This window comes from Ranitomeya imitator, chromosome 7 (assembly GCF_032444005.1).
Source record: "Ranitomeya imitator isolate aRanImi1 chromosome 7, aRanImi1.pri, whole genome shotgun sequence".
Classification (NCBI taxonomy): Eukaryota; Metazoa; Chordata; class Amphibia; order Anura; family Dendrobatidae; genus Ranitomeya; species Ranitomeya imitator.
In genome coordinates, this window is record NC_091288.1 from 221,175,636 (window position 1) to 221,194,374 (window position 18,739).

Sequence of the window (18,739 nt, forward strand, 5' to 3'; positions counted from 1 at the left end):
ATAATACTGCCCCTATGCACAAGAATATAACTACTATAATACTGCTCCCTATGTACAAGAATATAACTACTATAATACTGCTACTATGTACAAGAATATAACTACTATAATACTGCTCCTATGTACAAGAATATAACTACTATAATACTGCTCCTATGTACAAGAATATAACTACTATAATACAGCCCCCTATGTACAAGAATATAACTAGTATAATACTGCCCCTATGTACAAGAATATAACTACTATAATACTGCTCCTATGTACAAGAATATAACTACTATAATACTGCCCCTATGTACAAGAATATAACTACTATAATACTGCTCCTATATACAAGAATATAACTACTATAATACTGCCCCTATGCACAAGAATATAACTACTATAATACTGCTCCCTATGTACAAGAATATAACTACTATAATACTGCTACTATGTACAAGAATATAACTACTATAATACTGTTCCTATGTACAAGAATATAACTACTATAATACTGCCCCCTACATACAAGAATCTAACTACTATAATACTGCCCCTATGTACAGGAATATAACTACTATAATACTGCTCCTATGTACAAGAATATAACTACTATAATACTGCCCCTATGTACAAGAATATATCTACTATAATACTGCCCCTATATACAAGAATATAACTACTATAATACTGCCCCTATGTACAAGAATATAACTACTATAATACTGCTCCTATGTACAAGAATATAAATACTATAATACTGCCCCTATGTACAAGAATATATCTACTATAATACTGCCCCCTACATACAAGAATCTAACTACTATAATACTGCCCCTATGTATAAGAATATAACTACTATAATACTGCTCCTATGTACAAGAATATAACTACTATAATACTGCCCCTATGTACAAGAATATAACTACTATAATACTGCTCCTATGTACAAGAATATAACTACTATAATACTGCTCCTATGTACAAGAATATAACTACTATAATACTGCTCCTATGTACAAGAATATAACTACTATAATACTGCCCCCTATGTACAAGAATATAACTACTATAATACTGCCCCCTATATACAAGAATATAACTACTATAATACTGCCCCTATGTACAAGAATATAACTACTATAATACTGCCCCTATGTACAAGAATATATCTACTATAATACTGCCCCTATATACAAGAATATAACTACTATAATACTGCCCCTATGTACAAGAATATAACTACTATAATACTGCTCCTATGTACAATAATATAACTACTATATTACTGCTCCTATGTACAAGAATATAACCACTATAATACTGCTCCTATGTACAAGAATATAACTACTATAATACTGCTCCTATGTACAAGAATATAACTACTATAATACTGCCCCCTATGTACAAGAATATAACTCCTATAATACTGCCCCTATGTACAAGAATATAACTGCTATAATACTGCCCCTATGTACAAGAATATAACTGCTATAATACTGCTCCTATGTACAAGAATATAACTACTATAATACTGCTCCTATGTACAAGAATATAACTACTATAATACTGCTACTATGTACAAGAATATAACTACTATAATACTGCCACTATGTACAGGAATATATCTACTATAATACTGCCCCTATGTACAAGAATATAACTACTATAATACTGCTCCTATGTACAAGAATATAACTACTATAATACTGCCCCTATGTACAAGAATATAACTACTATAATACTGCCCCTATGTAGAAGAATATAACTATTATAATACTGCCCCTATGTAGAAGAATATAACTATTATAATACTGCCCCTAGGCGTAAGACTTTGGCACTGAAACGTGCGTAGGGAACTCTGGCATCACAATCTGTGCTCTGGTAAGTATTATTTTTACTAGACAAAAAAGGGGAAAAAATGAATTTTAAACCCAATTGAATGAAAAAGCATATACTTTATTAATCAAATACAATGATAAAAAATGAGGTAAAGGTGGAAACAAATACACGAGGGAAGAAAAAGGGACTCAATACACTGGGTACAGATAGGTATTATGACAAAGAGCTAATAGCAACAAAAATATGGTAATTAGAAAAAATAGTGCATACAAAAAATATAATAATGTAATGCTGCTGTTGTGTCACACAATCCATGATACATACGAAGAATGTTTTAAAAATATGTAAAAACTGTAAAAAATTTGTAAAAATGGACCCACATGAAAAAACAGGTACGAGATGTGGAAAGAAGGCAGTGTGAAGGTTCATAGATAATAATAAAGTGCAAGTGCCTATACCGTCACCATGTTAATACACTGGGGGACCACATAATCTGTGTCAACTATTAGTGATGAGTGAGTGTACTCGTTGCTCGGGGGTCCTCCGAGTATCTGTTAGTGTTCGGAGATTTAGTTTTCATCGCGGCAGCTGAATGTTTTACAGCTATTAGCCAGGCTAAGTACATGTGGGGGTTGCCTGTTTGCTAGGGAATCCCCACATGTAACCAAGTTGGCTAATAGCTGTAAATCATTCAGCTGCCGCGATGAAAACAAAATCTCCGAGCAGTAAACAATACTCAGAGATCACCCAAGCGTGCTCTGGAAAACCCAAGCAGCGAGTATACTCGCTTATCACTACTAAGTATGCCTGCCCATGGAGTAAAATATAAGTATTCATATACGGCCACTCTATTGCATGGTACAGTACCTGTTTAGTAGATGGAGAGAAGAGAGGTCCAAGTCTGTCTCAGGGATGCCTCCACCCCGACGCACGTTTTGGCATCTACCTTTGTCTGACTATTATCCCGGTTGCTTGTGCACCTTTTTCTACCACACTTTTTCCTTCCACTCCACTTTCCATTAATATTCTTGGATCCAGCACTGTGTGAACAGCCGGCTTCTTTAGCAATGACCTGTTGTGGCTTCCCCTCCTTGTGGAGTATGTCAGTGACGCCTTCTGGACATCTGTCAGTTCAGCAGTCTTCCCCATGATTGTGGAGCTACTGAAACAGACTAAGGGACCTTTATAAACATTTAGGAGTGTTTGTGGGTGTTCTTTTGTTAATTATTCTAATATACTGAGATAATGACTTTTGGGTTTTCATTGGCTGTAAGCCATAATCATCAACAGTAACAGAAATAAACACATGAAATAGATCACTCTGTGTGTAATCACTCTATAGAATATAGGAGATTCACGTTTTGTATTGAAGAACTGAGATAAATTCACTTTCTGATGATATTCTAATTTAGTGAGCATTATTGATTATAGATCGATTCTGACCTCTCTGATTGGATCACCTTTTAACAACCAGGATATATATATATATATTTATTTACTATTTCTCATTCTTTACCTTGGCTGTTTTTGTTATTATTTTCAGGACAGGTTTAGTGTAGCTTTCTGCACCGTTCTTCTTTTTATAGGACTGGTGTGATGATGGACTGTAACCTTCGGCCAATGATCTGTTCATCTGAGGAGTGTATATGTATTGTTTCTTTATATACTGCCCTCACCCCTATCCTCACCCCCGCTTGCTGTTTGTTGCCCCCATTCCTCAGCGCGCGGGCGCTTCTGTCGGCTGTTTGTTGTTTATTCTCTGGGTAATGATCCTCGTTCTTCCCATTCTGTTCTGACTAATTCTCTGCTTTGTGACTTGGAACAATGGCCGGTGACGGTAGAGATGATGCTCGGGTCATGTGCACAGATGTCACACTGTAACGACTCCGCTGCTCTGTGCTCTCCGCACGTGTTATCTTATTGTGTGTAAATTTTCAGAGAAGATGAAGTTGAGGAATCATCCAACCCTCCAGCTCCAGGGACCGGTCCAGCCACATTCCAGCATGAAGGACCTCCGAAAATTCAGATATTTTAGGAGCGAGAGTGAGGAGAACAGACAAATCCGACATCTAGAGAGCTCCCCACAGCAGCACCGCGGAGAGCATGATGAGAGCTGTGCTTTACCTTCTGCTGTCCGGTGAGTGACCTGATATATTATCTTTATTATTATTCTATCAGTTATGGTATTATTATGGTCATGTAGCGTAAAGACAATACTCCGACTTTGGAGATTCTGTGCAGTTTGTTTCCTATCAATATTAGTGAGGGACGTTTCTTTTTTGCTCCATGTTTGGCAGTTCTGTTACTCCCTTTTATCAGCCATATCAGGACTGACTGCTGGACAGATGAGTTCAGTCTATTACTCCCTGTTATCAGCCATTACTTACTGACGTCAGGATATACTTGTACGTACAGGACTTGTTACATTGTATCTCTCAGAATCTCCGGGATAAACACTTGGATTCCGTATTAACGTTGTAGGATTCTGCGGGAATCACCGTCTGCCCGGTGCTATTCTGGGGGGAGGCGCTCACTGGTCACATGGTAGTTTGGGGACTTGTTACAGATTTTTAATTGGGGCCCTCAGGATTCCTGTTTATAGAGCCTTAGAATGTCAGAAGTGGAAGGGACCTCCAGGATCATCGGGACCTCCAGAGTTATTAGGACCTCCAGGGACTTCGTGTCCAACCCCCACTCAATGCAGGATTCACTAAACCATCCCAGACAGATGTCTGTCCAGCCTCTGTGTGAAGACTTCCATTGAAGGAGAACTCGCCACCTCTCGCCTTTTGCACTCATTGATTGCCTCACTGTCAAAAAGTTTTTTCTAATATCTAATCTGTGTCTCCTCCCATTCAGTTTCATCCCATTCCTTCTGGTGTTTCAATGTACAGATGAGAATAAAGATGATCCCTCTACACTGTGACAGCCCTTCAGATATTTGTAGACAGCTATTAAGTCTCCTTTTAGTCTTCTTTTTTGCTGCTAAATATTCCCAGATCCTGTAACCGTTCCTCGTAGGACATAGTTTGCAGTCCGCTCACCATCCTGGTCGCTCTTCTCTGAACTTTCTCCAGTTTGTTGATGTCTTTTGTACAATGTGCCCATAACTGGACACAGTGTTCCAGATGAGGCCTGACCAACGAGGAGTAGAGGGGGAGAATTACATCATGTGATCTAGTCTCTGTGCTTCTATTAATACATCCTAGAACAATGTTTGTGTTTTTGCTGCTGCATCACACTGCTGACTCCTGTGCAGTCTGTGATCTATTAGTATACCCAAGTCTTTCTCACACGTGCGGTCGCTTAGTTCTATTCCTCCCATTCTATACATGTAATTTTTGTTTTTCCTGTCCAAATGTAGAATCTTGCATTTCTCCCTGTTAAATACCATTCTATTAGTCGCTGCCCATTGTTCAAGCTTATCTAGAACCTTCAGAATCCTTTCCCTGTCTTCTCTAGTGTTAGCTATCCCTCCTGGCTTTACATTGTCTGCAAATTTGATTAGTTTATCTTCAATTCCCTTATCTAGATCATTTATAAAAATGTTGACCAACCCTGGAGCCAGTACAGAGTCTTGTGGTTCCCACTTGAAATGCTTTTCCAATTTGATGTCCAACCATTTATCACCTCTATTTGAGTATGATCACTGATCCAGTTATGAATCCACCTAACCGGAGTCTTGTCAATCCCGTACTTGGCCATTTTCCAATAAGGATAGTATGAGAGACTTTATCAAATGCTTTGCTGAAGTCGAGATATACTATATCTACCGCATTTCCCTGATCCACCCAGTCAGGGATTCCATCATAGAAGGGAATCAGATTAGTCTGGCATGACTTGTTTGCTACAAACCCATGCTGGCTCTGGTTACTTACTGTATTCTTATTGAAGTACTTACATACATGCTGTTTAATATTGTGTTCAGAGATATTTCCTGGTATAGAAGTAAGGCTCACTAGCCTGTAATTTCCTCTCTGTGTGTTCTATCATTTTTTGAAGATAGGAACAACATTTGCCCTTTTCCCATCCTTCTTGGACATTTCTGCCCTTTAGAACATCCGGCCATTGGACCTTTCCTACCCTCTTTACGAGTCCATTAAAATCTGCCTTTCTGAAGTCCAACCATAAAGTCTAAGTCCTCGTAATCCAAAATTTGGGGATGGCGTGATTGCTGCCTCCTAAATTTCCAGTCACCTTTATTTCCTCATCTGCTCCCAGTTGGAAAGAATTAGGTCCAGGATGGCAGATCCTCTTGTTCTCTCTTCTACCCTTTGAAAAATAAAGTTGTCAGCAAGAGAAGATAAGAATTTTCTGTACCGGTTACTTCTGCCTGAGAGAGATTCCCAACAAACAGTTACAATCTCCCGTGATCACGATGTCGCCCGTTATAGAGAACAAAGATCTCTGATGTAGAAAGGTTCATCGCTATCTTCAGTCTGTCCAGGTGTCCTGTAGTAATCACCTACAGTAGTGTCAGATGTCTCATACACATCGGGGGGGAATGTCCCGTAGACTTTACTTAGAGCCGCGGATTCCTTCAGATCCCGATACTCCGCCTACAATACCGCGGTGAGCATCTCTGCTGTGTGACGCTTTATTGTATCTCTCCCCAGTCCTCCCAGCGGTGGTCTTCCCCGACATGCTGCTTCCCCCGACCTGCGGCTCCCCGGCGTTCTCCATCAGGATAATCGGAGGAACTGACGCAGAAGAAGGAGCCTGGCCCTGGCAAGTCAGTGTGCTGTACAGCAGGGAGCCGGTGTGCGGAGGGTCCCTGATCTCTGACCAGTGGGTGCTGAGCGCCGCGCATTGCTTCAGCCCGTGAGTGCCGCTCACTGTATCTAATCCTCTCCTGTGTGATACTGTCTGCTCAGCCACTGTATCTAATCCTCTCCTGTGTGATACTGACTGCTGAGCTGTGTATCTAATCCTCTTGTGTGATACTGACTGCTGAGCCGTGTATCTAATCCTCTCCTGTGTGATACTGACTGCAGAGCCGTGTATCTAATCATCTCCTGTGTGATACTGACTGCTGAGCTGTGTATCTAATCCTCTCCTGTGTGATACTGACTGCAGAGCCGTGTATCTAATCATCTCCTGTGTGATACTGACTGCTGAGCTGTGTATCTAATCCTCTCCTGTGTGATACTGACTGCTGAGCCACTGTATCTAATCCTCTCCTGTGTGATACTGACTGCTGAGCTGTGTATCTAATCCTCTTGTGTGATACTGACTGCTGAGCCGTGTATCTAATCCTCTCCTGTGTGATACTGACTGCAGAGCCGTGTATCTAATCATCTCCTGTGTGATACTGACTGCTGAGCCGTGTATCTAATCCTCTCCTGTGTGATACTGACTGCTGAGCCACTGTATCTAATCCTCTCCTGTGTGATACTGACTGCTGAGCCGTGTATCTAATCCTATCCTGTGTGATACTGTCTGCTGAGCTGTGTATCTAATCATCTCCTGTGTGATACTGACTGCTGAGCTGTGTATCTAATCCTCTTGTGTGATACTGACTGCTGAGCCGTGTATCTAATCCTCTCCTGTGTGATACTGACTGCAGAGCCGTGTATCTAATCATCTCCTGTGTGATACTGACTGCTGAGCTGTGTATCTAATCCTCTCCTGTGTGATACTGTCTGCTGAGCCGTGTATCTAATCCTCCTGTGTGATACTGACCGCTGAGCCGTGTATCTAATAATCTCCTGTGTGATACTGACTGCTGAGCCGTGTATCTAATCCTCTCCTGTGTGATACTGACTGCTGAGCCGTGTATCTAATCCTCCTGTGTGATACTGACTGCTGAGCCGTGTATCTAATCATCTCCTGTGTGATACTGACTGCTGAGCCGTGTATCTAATCCTCTCCTGTGTGATACCATCTGCTGAGCTGCTGTATCTAATCCTCTCCTGTGTGATACTGGCTGCTGAGCCGTGTATCTAATCCTCTCCTGTGTGATACTGACTGCTGAGCTGTGTATCTAATCCTCTCCTGTGTGATACTGACTGCTGAGCCGTGTATCTAATCCTATCCTGTGTGATACTGTCTGCTGAGCCGTGTATCTAATCCTCTCCTGTGTGATAGCATCTGCTGAGCCGTGTATCTAATCCTCTCCTGTGTGATACCATCTGCTGAGCCGTGTATCTAATCCTCTCCTGTGTGATACTGTCTGCTGAGCTGTGTATCTAATCCTCTCCTGTGTGATACTGACTGCTGAGCCGTGTATCTAATCCTCTCCTGTGTGATACTGACTGCTGAGCCATGTATCTAATCCTCTCCTGTGTGATACTGACTGCTGAGCCGTGTATCTAATCCTCTCCTGTGTGATACTGTCTGCTGAGCCGTGTATCTAATCCTCTCCTGTGTGATAGCATCTGCTGAGCCGTGTATCTAATCCTCTCCTGTGTGATACCATCTGCTGAGCCGTGTATCTAATCCTCTCCTGTGTGATACTGTCTGCTGAGCTGTGTATCTAATCCTCTCCTGTGTGATACTGACTGCTGAGCCGTGTATCTAATCCTCTCCTGTGTGATACTGACTGCTGAGCCGTGTATCTAATCCTCTCCTGTGTGATACTGACTGCTGAGCCGTGTATCTAATCCTCTCCTGTGTGATACTGACTGCTGAGCCGTGTATCTAATCCTCTCCTGTGTGATACTGACTGCTGAGCCGTGTATCTAATCCTCTCCTGTGTGATACTGACTGCTGAGCCGTGTATCTAATCCTATCCTGTGTGATACTGACTGCTGAGCGTGTATACAATCCTCTCCTGTGTGATACTGACTGCTGAGCTGTGTATCTAATCCTCTCCTGTGTGATACTGTCTGCTGAGCCGTGTGTCTAATCCTCTCCTGTGTGATACTGACTGCTGAGCCGTGTATCTAATCCTCTCCTGTGTGATACTGACTGCTGAGCCGTGTATCTAATCCTCTCCTGTGTGATACTGACTGCTGAGCCGTGTATCTAATCCTATCCTGTGTGATACTGACTGCTGAGCCGTGTATCTAATCCTCTCCTGTGTGATACTGACTGCTGAGCCGTGTATCTAATCCTATCCTGTGTGATACTGACTGCTGAGCGTGTATACAATCCTCTCCTGTGTGATACTGACTGCTGAGCTGTGTATCTAATCCTCTCCTGTGTGATACTGTCTGCTGAGCCGTGTATCTAATCCTCTCCTGTGTGATACTGACTGCTGAGCTGTGTATCTAATCCTCTCCTGTGTGATACTGACTGCTGAGCTGTGTATCTAATCCTCTCCTGTGTGATACTGACTGCTGAGCCGTGTATCTAATCCTCTCCTGTGTGATACTGACTGCTGAGCTGTGTATCTAATCCTCTCCTGTGTGATACTGACTGCTGAGCTGTGTATCTAATCCTCTCCTGTGTGATACTGACTGCTGAGCCATGTATCTAATCCTCTCCTGTGTGATACTGACTGCTGAGCCGTGTATCTAATCCTCTCCTGTGTGATACTGACTGCTGAGCTGTGTATCTAATCCTGTCCTGTGTGATACTGACTGCTGAGCTGTGTATCTAATCCTCTCCTGTGTGATACTGTCTGCTGAGCCGTGTCTAATCCTCTCCTGTGTGATACTGACTGCTGAGCCGTGTATCTAATCCTATCCTGTGTGATACTGACTGCTGAGCCGTGTATCTAATCCTCTCCTGTGTGATACTGACTGCTGAGCCATGTATCTAATCCTCTCCTGTGTGATACTGACTGCTGAGCCGTGTATCTAATCCTCTCCTGTGTGATACTGACTGCTGAGCTATGTATCTAATCCTCTCCTGTGTGATAGCATCTGCTGAGCCGTGTATCTAATCCTCTCCTGTGTGATACCATCTGCTGAGCCGTGTATCTAATCCTCTCCTGTGTGATACTGACTGCTGAGCCGTGTATCTAATCCTCTCCTGTGTGATACTGACTGCTGAGCCGTGTATCTAATCCTCTCCTGTGTGATACTGACTGCTGAGCCATGTATCTAATCCTCTCCTGTGTGATACTGACTGCTGAGCTATGTATCTAATCCTCTCCTGTGTGATACTGACTGCTGAGCTGTGTATCTAATCCTCTCCTGTGTGATACTGACTGCTGAGCCGTGTATCTAATCCTCTCCTGTGTGATACTGACTGCTGAGCTATGTATCTAATCCTCTCCTGTGTGATACTGTGTGCTGAGCCGTGTATCTAATCCTCTCCTGTGTGATACTGTGTGCTGAGCGTGTATCTAATCCTCTCCTGTGTGATACTGACTGCTGAGCCGTGTATCTAATCCTCTCCTGTGTGATACTGACTGTTGAGCCGTGTATCTAATCCTATCCTGTGTGATACCATCTGCTGAGCCGTGTATCTAATCCTCTCCTGTGTGATACTGACTGCTGAGCCATGTATCTAATCCTCTCCTGTGTGATACTGTGTGCTGAGCTGTGTATCTAATCCTCTCCTGTATGATACTGACTGCTGAGCCGTGTATCTAATCCTCTCCTGTGTGATACTGACTGCTGAGCCATGTATCTAATCCTCTCCTGTGTGATACTGACTGCTGAGCCGTGTATCTAATCCTATCCTGTGTGATACTGTCTGCTGAGCCGTGTATCTAATCCTCTCCTGTGTGATACTGACTGCTGAGCCGTGTATCTAATCCTCTCCTGTGTGATACTGACTGCTGAGCTGTGTATCTAATCCTCTCCTGTGTGATACTGACTGCTGAGCTGTGTATCTAATCCTCTCCTGTGTGATACTGACTGCTGAGCCGTGTATCTAATCCTCTCCTGTGTGATACTGACTGCTGAGCTGTGTATCTAATCCTCTCCTGTGTGATACTGACTGCTGAGCTGTGTATCTAATCCTCTCCTGTGTGATACTGACTGCTGAGCCGTGTATCTAATCCTCTCCTGTGTGATACTGACTGCTGAGCTGTGTATCTAATCCTCTCCTGTGTGATACTGACTGCTGAGCTGTGTATCTAATCCTCTCCTGTGTGATACTGACTGCTGAGCCGTGTATCTAATCCTCTCCTGTGTGATACTGACTGCTGAGCCGTGTATCTAATCCTCTCCTGTGTGATACTGACTGCTGAGCCATGTATCTAATCCTGTCCTGTGTGATACTGACTGCTGAGCTGTGTATCTAATCCTCTCCTGTGTGATACTGACTGCTGAGCCATGTATCTAATCCTGTCCTGTGTGATACTGACTGCTGAGCCGTGTATCTAATCCTCTCCTGTGTGATACTGACTGCTGAGCCATGTATCTAATCCTGTCCTGTGTGATACTGACTGTTGAGCCGTGTATCTAATCCTCTCCTGTGTGATACTGTCTGCTGAGCCATGTATCTAATCCTCTCCTGTGTGATACTGACTGCTCAGCCGTGTATCTAATCCTCTCCTGTGTGATACTGACTGCTGAGCTGTGTATCTAATCCTCTCCTGTGTGATACTGACTGCTGAGCTGTGTATCTAATCCTCTCCTGTGTGATACTGACTGCTGAGCTGTGTATCTAATCCTCTCCTGTGTGATACTGTCTGCTGAGCCGTGTATCTAATCCTCTCATGTGTGATACTGACTGCTGAGCCGTGTATCTAATCCTATCCTGTGTGATACTGACTGCTGAGCCGTGTATCTAATCCTCTCCTGTGTGATACTGACTGCTGAGCCGTGTATCTAATCCTATCCTGTGTGATACTGACTGCTGAGCCGTGTATCTAATCCTCTCCTGTGTGATACTGACTGCTGAGCCATGTATCTAATCCTCTCCTGTGTGATACTGACTGCTGAGCCGTGTATCTAATCCTCTCCTGTGTGATACTGACTGCTGAGCTATGTATCTAATCCTCTCCTGTGTGATAGCATCTGCTGAGCCGTGTATCTAATCCTCTCCTGTGTGATACCATCTGCTGAGCCGTGTATCTAATCCTCTCCTGTGTGATACTGACTGCTGAGCTGTGTATCTAATCCTCTCCTGTGTGATACTGACTGCTGAGCCGTGTATCTAATCCTCTCCTGTGTGATACTGACTGCTGAGCCGTGTATCTAATCCTATCCTGTGTGATACTGACTGCTGAGCCGTGTATCTAATCCTCTCCTGTGTGATACTGACTGCTGAGCCGTGTATCTAATCCTATCCTGTGTGATACTGACTGCTGAGCCGTGTATCTAATCCTCTCCTGTGTGATACTGACTGCTGAGCCATGTATCTAATCCTCTCCTGTGTGATACTGACTGCTGAGCCGTGTATCTAATCCTCTCCTGTGTGATACTGACTGCTGAGCTATGTATCTAATCCTCTCCTGTGTGATAGCATCTGCTGAGCCGTGTATCTAATCCTCTCCTGTGTGATACCATCTGCTGAGCCGTGTATCTAATCCTCTCCTGTGTGATACTGACTGCTGAGCTGTGTATCTAATCCTCTCCTGTGTGATACTGACTGCTGAGCCGTGTATCTAATCCTCTCCTGTGTGATACTGACTGCTGAGCCGTGTATCTAATCCTCTCCTGTGTGATACTGACTGCTGAGCCATGTATCTAATCCTCTCCTGTGTGATACTGTGTGCTGAGCTGTGTATCTAATCCTATCCTGTGTGATACTGTCTGCTGAGCCATGTATCTAATCCTCTCCTGTATGATACTGACTGCTGAGCCGTGTATCTAATCCTCTCCTGTGTGATACTGACTGCTGAGCCGTGTATCTAATCCTCTCCTGTGTGATACTGACTGCTGAGCCGTGTATCTAATCCTCTCCTGTGTGATACTGACTGCTGAGCTGTGTATCTAATCCTATCCTGTATGATACTGACTGCTGAGCCGTGTATCTAATCCTCTCCTGTGTGATACTGACTGCTGAGCCGTGTATCTAATCCTCTCCTGTATGATACTGACTGCTGAGCCGTGTATCTAATCCTCTCCTGTGTGATACTGACTGCTGAGCCGTGTATCTAATCCTATCCTGTGTGATACTGACTGCTGAGCCGTGTATCTAATCCTCTCCTGTGTGATACTGACTGCTGAGCTGTGTATCTAATCCTCTCCTGTGTGATACTGACTGCTGAGCTGCTGTATCTAATCCTCTCCTGTGTGATAGCATCTGCTGAGCCGTGTATCTAATCCTCTCCTGTGTGATACCATCTGCTGAGCCATGTATCTAATCCTCTCCTGTGTGATACCATCTGCTGAGCCGTGTATCTAATCCTCTCCTGTGTGATACTGACTGCTGAGCCGTGTATCTAATCCTCTCCTGTGTGATACTGACTGCTGAGCCGTGTATCTAATCCTCTCCTGTGTGATACTGACTGCTGAGCCATGTATCTAATCCTCTCCTGTGTGATACTGTGTGCTGAGCTGTGTATCTAATCCTATCCTGTGTGATACTGTCTGCTGAGCCATGTATCTAATCCTCTCCTGTATGATACTGACTGCTGAGCCGTGTATCTAATCCTCTCCTGTGTGATACTGACTGCTGAGCCGTGTATCTAATCCTCTCCTGTGTGATACTGACTGCTGAGCCGTGTATCTAATCCTCTCCTGTGTGATACTGACTGCTGAGCTGTGTATCTAATCCTATCCTGTATGATACTGACTGCTGAGCCGTGTATCTAATCCTCTCCTGTGTGATACTGACTGCTGAGCCGTGTATCTAATCCTCTCCTGTATGATACTGACTGCTGAGCCGTGTATCTAATCCTCTCCTGTGTGATACTGACTGCTGAGCCGTGTATCTAATCCTATCCTGTGTGATACTGACTGCTGAGCCGTGTATCTAATCCTCTCCTGTGTGATACTGACTGCTGAGCTGTGTATCTAATCCTCTCCTGTGTGATACTGACTGCTGAGCTGCTGTATCTAATCCTCTCCTGTGTGATAGCATCTGCTGAGCCGTGTATCTAATCCTCTCCTGTGTGATACCATCTGCTGAGCCGTGTATCTAATCCTCTCCTGTGTGATACTGACTGCTGAGCCGTGTATCTAATCCTCTCCTGTGTGATACTGACTGCTGAGCCGTGTATCTAATCCTATCCTGTGTGATACTGACTGCTGAGCCGTGTATCTAATCCTCTCCTGTGTGATACTGTCTGCTGAGCCGTGTATCTAATCCCATCCTGTGTGACACTGACTGCTGAGCCGTGTATCTAATCCTCTCCTGTGTGATAGCATCTGCTGAGCCGTGTATCTAATCCTCTCCTGTGTGATACCATCTGCTGAGCTGCTGTATCTCAGCCTCCCATCGTGCTGTGTGTCCTATAGTCAGTGGATGGTGAGCTGTGTTCCTGGTTCTCGGGCGCCGGCTCGGAGCCAATCCCCGCTGGATCTCAGCCAGGTTCTCGTTTCTTGGCCGCGGTTGTCGCCTTCATTTATCTGAGTCACTTATTTTATGGCACACACTGTGCGATGTATAAAGTGAGAATATCCCGGTCTTAGAGCCGTAAAGTGCAATATCGGCACCGTGGAAACTTCTGCAAGTCGCTTTCTCACAATTTAAACAGTAATTAAACTTTTTAAAACGATAATAATTAATAATAATTACATTACAAACGTATGAATCTTTGTAATTTAAATAAATAAATAATCTTTATTTTTATATAGCGCTAACATATTCCGCAGCGCTTTACAGGTTGCACACATTATCATCACTGTCCCCGATGGGGCTCACAATCTAGAATCCCTATCAGTATGTCTTTGTAATGTGGGAGGAAACCGGAGTACCCGGAGGAAACCCACGCAAACACGGAGAGAACATACAAACTCTTTGCAGATGTTGTCCTGGGTGGGATTAGAACCCAGGACCCCAGCGCTGCAAGGCTGCTGTGCTAACCACTGCGCCACCGTGCTGCCCATTATTTTATCTTTTATTCTTCTCTTTGAAACACCGTTCTTAAAGTGTGTAACGATACTGTAGTAAGATAATCCGGGGTCAGGAGCTCCTTCCCTGTCCCTAACACTAGGGGCGCCCTAGCTACCCTGCTCCCCGGATTACTTCTGATGGTGAAGATGCCGGGGCCACGCACCTTGCTGAGCTCCTGAGGTGGCTCTTATCTGCAAGAAATCAAACACAAACACTTCCTGGTCTGAGGGTCTCTGCTCCCCTCCCCCATTCTCACATAGGGGGCGCGTTTGTAAATAATTTTTTGTACGGATTCTTGCTGGAGCAGCAGTTCAAAGCAGCTACTAACAAGCATGAACCAGGCAGATAAAGCAGCACTTCAGATGGAGTTTGGGAGAGACAACAGCTAAATAATAATGTGTAATAATGGAGAATATTAAAGAAAAACTCTTAATTGTGCAAAGTCTAATCAATAAGAACAAGGTCAGCACAATTTTTAGATTTCTTGTTTGTTGTCAATGATTGTAAATCTTCTTGTTTATATCCAGATGTTATTGACACATCGGAGGGTTAGTGACAATGTGTCAGTGTGGAGTGAAGGACTGGATACAATTGTAGCGCATTGATATGAGCAGATAGAAGGGTAATGTGGAAGATCCATCATCACCGGGAGTCAGGGGGGAGGAGCTGAGGATACAGTATATAGAAGGCTCTTCCATCTCTGATAACATTGTGTTTCTTCGTGTTCCAGATCCCAGTCCCCCTCACAGTACAGCGTACAATTGGGGGCTCACAGGCTGGACGCCCCTAATTCTAACACTGTGGAGGTCGGGGTGAACAATCTCATCCTCCACCCGCAGTTCAGCGCCCCCGGAGGCAGTGGGGACATCGCTCTCATCCGCCTCTCCAGATCGGTCAGCTATACGCGGTACGTCCGCCCCGTGTGTCTGCCGTCAGCCTCCATGGTCTTCCCAGCAGGAGCCAGCTGCTATGTCACCGGATGGGGCCGGACGCAGTCTGATGGTGAGTACTCACCGTCTCCCCATCACAGCCGGGCTCCGATAGTCTCTACTCCGACCTTACTCCACCAAGAAGGGGCGATGTGTCCTTTATTGTCTGTCTCAGCTGCTGCAGAACTTCTTAGAAAGGAAAAAGAAAATCATCCAGTCACTGAGTTATTGCAATAAACGCCATCCATCCTCAGCTCAAGGAGGTTCTGCAGCAGCATCGGGTAGAAGAATATTACAAGTCACCTTGGAGTTGTGTGGTCCTATGATGTGTTGTGTGGTCGCTGTCTTTGCAGCAAACGTTTCATAAATCAGCAGCACAAGCAAATGTAAGAAAACCGAAAGATGTTCTCAGAGACATCTGCTTCTTTCTCCACTTATGAGACACCTCTCCCTTCTGACTCCTGAACTCGGCATCCCCTCTGAAAATCTGCCAACAATGTGAGGGGGCAGGTTACAGCTGGAGAGGGTGAGAGGGGCAGAATGAGAAGACAACTACCACCTACACTGCTCAGTAATCGTAATGCTGCAGCAGCTCCCTTTTACTAAGAGTTTCATCTCATCCCAGAGTTGGATTTACAGCTATACTGCTCAGTACTGCTGTGTAATCTCCTCAATGCTGCTACTGCTTCTAGTAAGTGTTACGGCTCATCCCAGAGCTGGATTTACAGCTATACTGCTCAGTACTGCTGTGTAATCTCCTCAATGCTGCTACTGCTTCTAGTAAGTATTATGTCTCATCCCAGAGCTGGATTTACAGCTATACTGCTCAGTACTGCTGTGTAATCTCCTCAATGCTGTACTGCTTCTAGTAAGTGTTACGTCTCATCCCAGAGCTGGATTTACAGCTATACTGTTCAGTACTGCTGTGTAATCTCCTCAATGCTGCTACTGCTTCTAGTAAGTATTATGTCTCATCCCAGAGCTGGATTTACAGCTATACTGCTCAGTACTGCTGTGTAATCTCCTCAATGCTGTACTGCTTCTAGTAAGTGTTACGTCTCATCCCAGAGCTGGATTTACAGCTATACTGTTCAGTACTGCTGTGTAATCTCCTCAATGCTGCTACTGCTTCTAGTAAGTGTTACGTCTCATCCCAGAGCTGGATTTCCAGCTATACTGCTCAGTACTGCTGTGTAATCTCCTCAATGCTCTACAGCTTCTAGTAAGCGTTACGTCTCATCCCAGAGCTGGATTTACATCTATACTGCTCAGTACTGCTGTAAACTCCTCAATGCTGCTACTGCTTCTAGTAAGTGTTACATCTCATCTCAGAGCTGGATTTACAGCTATACTGCTCAGTACTGCTGTAAACTCCTCAATGCTGCTACTGCTTCTATTAAGTGTTATATCTCATCCCAAAGCTGGATTCACAGCTACACTACTCAGTACTGCTGTACAATGTGCTATATAGAGACAGGAGAGCAGGAATTCCTCGTGTGTGCTGTGTATGGGAGACATCACAGCAGCAAATCTCCACCCAGCAGCTCAGAGACAACTGAAAATTGGAGGTAAAGCAGATGGGAAAACTCCTGAAGATGCAGGATATAAAATACATGAGGGCCAGAAATCGTGTTACTCCTCCTGTACTCACAGGACGACTTATTCTGAAGAGTCACTTGGAGCAGCAGGGTTACATTACTGGGGCCCAGGGCTACAATCTTACATTTTCTTTTTGTGCTATGAGTTGCTATATGAGGCGCTGATCACAGGGGGCGCTGTGGTTCTCAGCACTGCCGCCATCATCTTGCGGTGTGATGTATGGGCAGTAATCTCCGTGTAATCTCCTGTCACACCTTTCACCAGGTTTGTCTTCATCTGTTATCGGATTAGCTCCTGTGAAGAGCAATTACCAGGTATTAGACGTGACTGGCACAGTCCGGGCGCGATGCCAGCTAGTAATGGAGCTGACGCCAGGGACGCCCCGTGTGTAATCACATTTACGCCGGCTGCCCTCGCTGGCACGTCTGCCCGTGTTTGCTGGTGTTCAGTCTGATTAGATCTGGGTGAGATCCGGTGTCCGGCCCAGTTTGAGAACCTTGCAGCCATTTTTCATCATGTACATGAAATACAATGTAACTGATCGTTTATTTCCCTTACTCGCGTCTCTACAGAATTTCTGCCGTATCCCAAAACCCTTCAGCAGCTGATGCTCCCGCTGATCGGCAGGGATTCGTGTGACCAGATGTATCACATCGGTTCTGGTACCAGCGCCAACGTGGCCATCGTCAAGAACGACCAAATCTGTGCCGGGTACCAGGCTGGACGGAGGGACGCCTGCACGGTGAGTCCTGGAATCGGACCCTGGAGCCTCGGAAGTGAATTCTGAACAGTGTAACCTTTTCTGCTCAGTTTAGTTTTTGATACAATGTTGCAGTTTATTTATTTATTTTTAAACAGTGAAAAGTGTTCAGGATTTATCGGGATCTTACCTCTAAAGTTCATTATAAGGAATTCTAGGCTTTTATATGACTTGTTCTGAGTATGGTTCCCCTCCAAAAAAAAAAGCTACAATGCAACAGTTCAGTGTGGACGGACGTTTGACAGTGGACAGTATCGGGGTCCGACTGTGCAGCGATCACGATGAGGCCACTGTCAGCTCATCTTCATGAGAGGCATTAAGACAACACATCATCTACTACTACCCCCATCATGTGCTTATTCTTGTCTAGAGTCATATCTGTTCTTTCCTTTCGGTATTTTTCTCCAGATCTGGACGTTATCCATGAAAAAGTCATTGCCGAAACCCAACAATGCAGCATTATTCCGTCACTTACATTCACATAGATACACTGCCACGTGTGACATAATCATTATTTTGCCTGAATTCAATGCTGCAGTTTGCAGTTTGCTGCAGTTTCCTTTTTGCTGTTGTTTACGGTTTGTTGTAGCTTCTTTTTTGCTGTAGTTTCCTTTTTGGTGGAGTTTGCGGTTTGCTCTAGTTTGCGATTTGCACTTTGCTGTAGTTTGCGGTTTGCTGCAGTTTGCGGTTCCCTGTAGTTTGCGGTTCCCTGTAGTTTGCGGTTCCCTGTAGTTTGCGGTTCCCTGTAGTTTGCGGTTTGCTGTAGTTTGCGGTTTGCTGT

At 44.4% G+C, this 18,739-nt stretch overlaps 1 protein-coding gene across 1 annotated transcript in view; it reads left to right on the forward strand.

Moving 5' to 3' along the window:
- Window positions 1-18,739, forward strand: part of LOC138646220 (transmembrane protease serine 9-like) — a 59,825-nt gene that overhangs the window by 36,333 nt on the left and 4,753 nt on the right. The window contains exons 7-9 of the mRNA XM_069735682.1: window positions 3,695-3,964; window positions 15,401-15,672; window positions 17,771-17,940. Of these exons, the coding sequence (XP_069591783.1) occupies window positions 3,695-3,964; window positions 15,401-15,672; window positions 17,771-17,940 (712 nt within the window). The remainder of the gene's footprint in view (window positions 1-3,694; window positions 3,965-15,400; window positions 15,673-17,770; window positions 17,941-18,739) is intronic.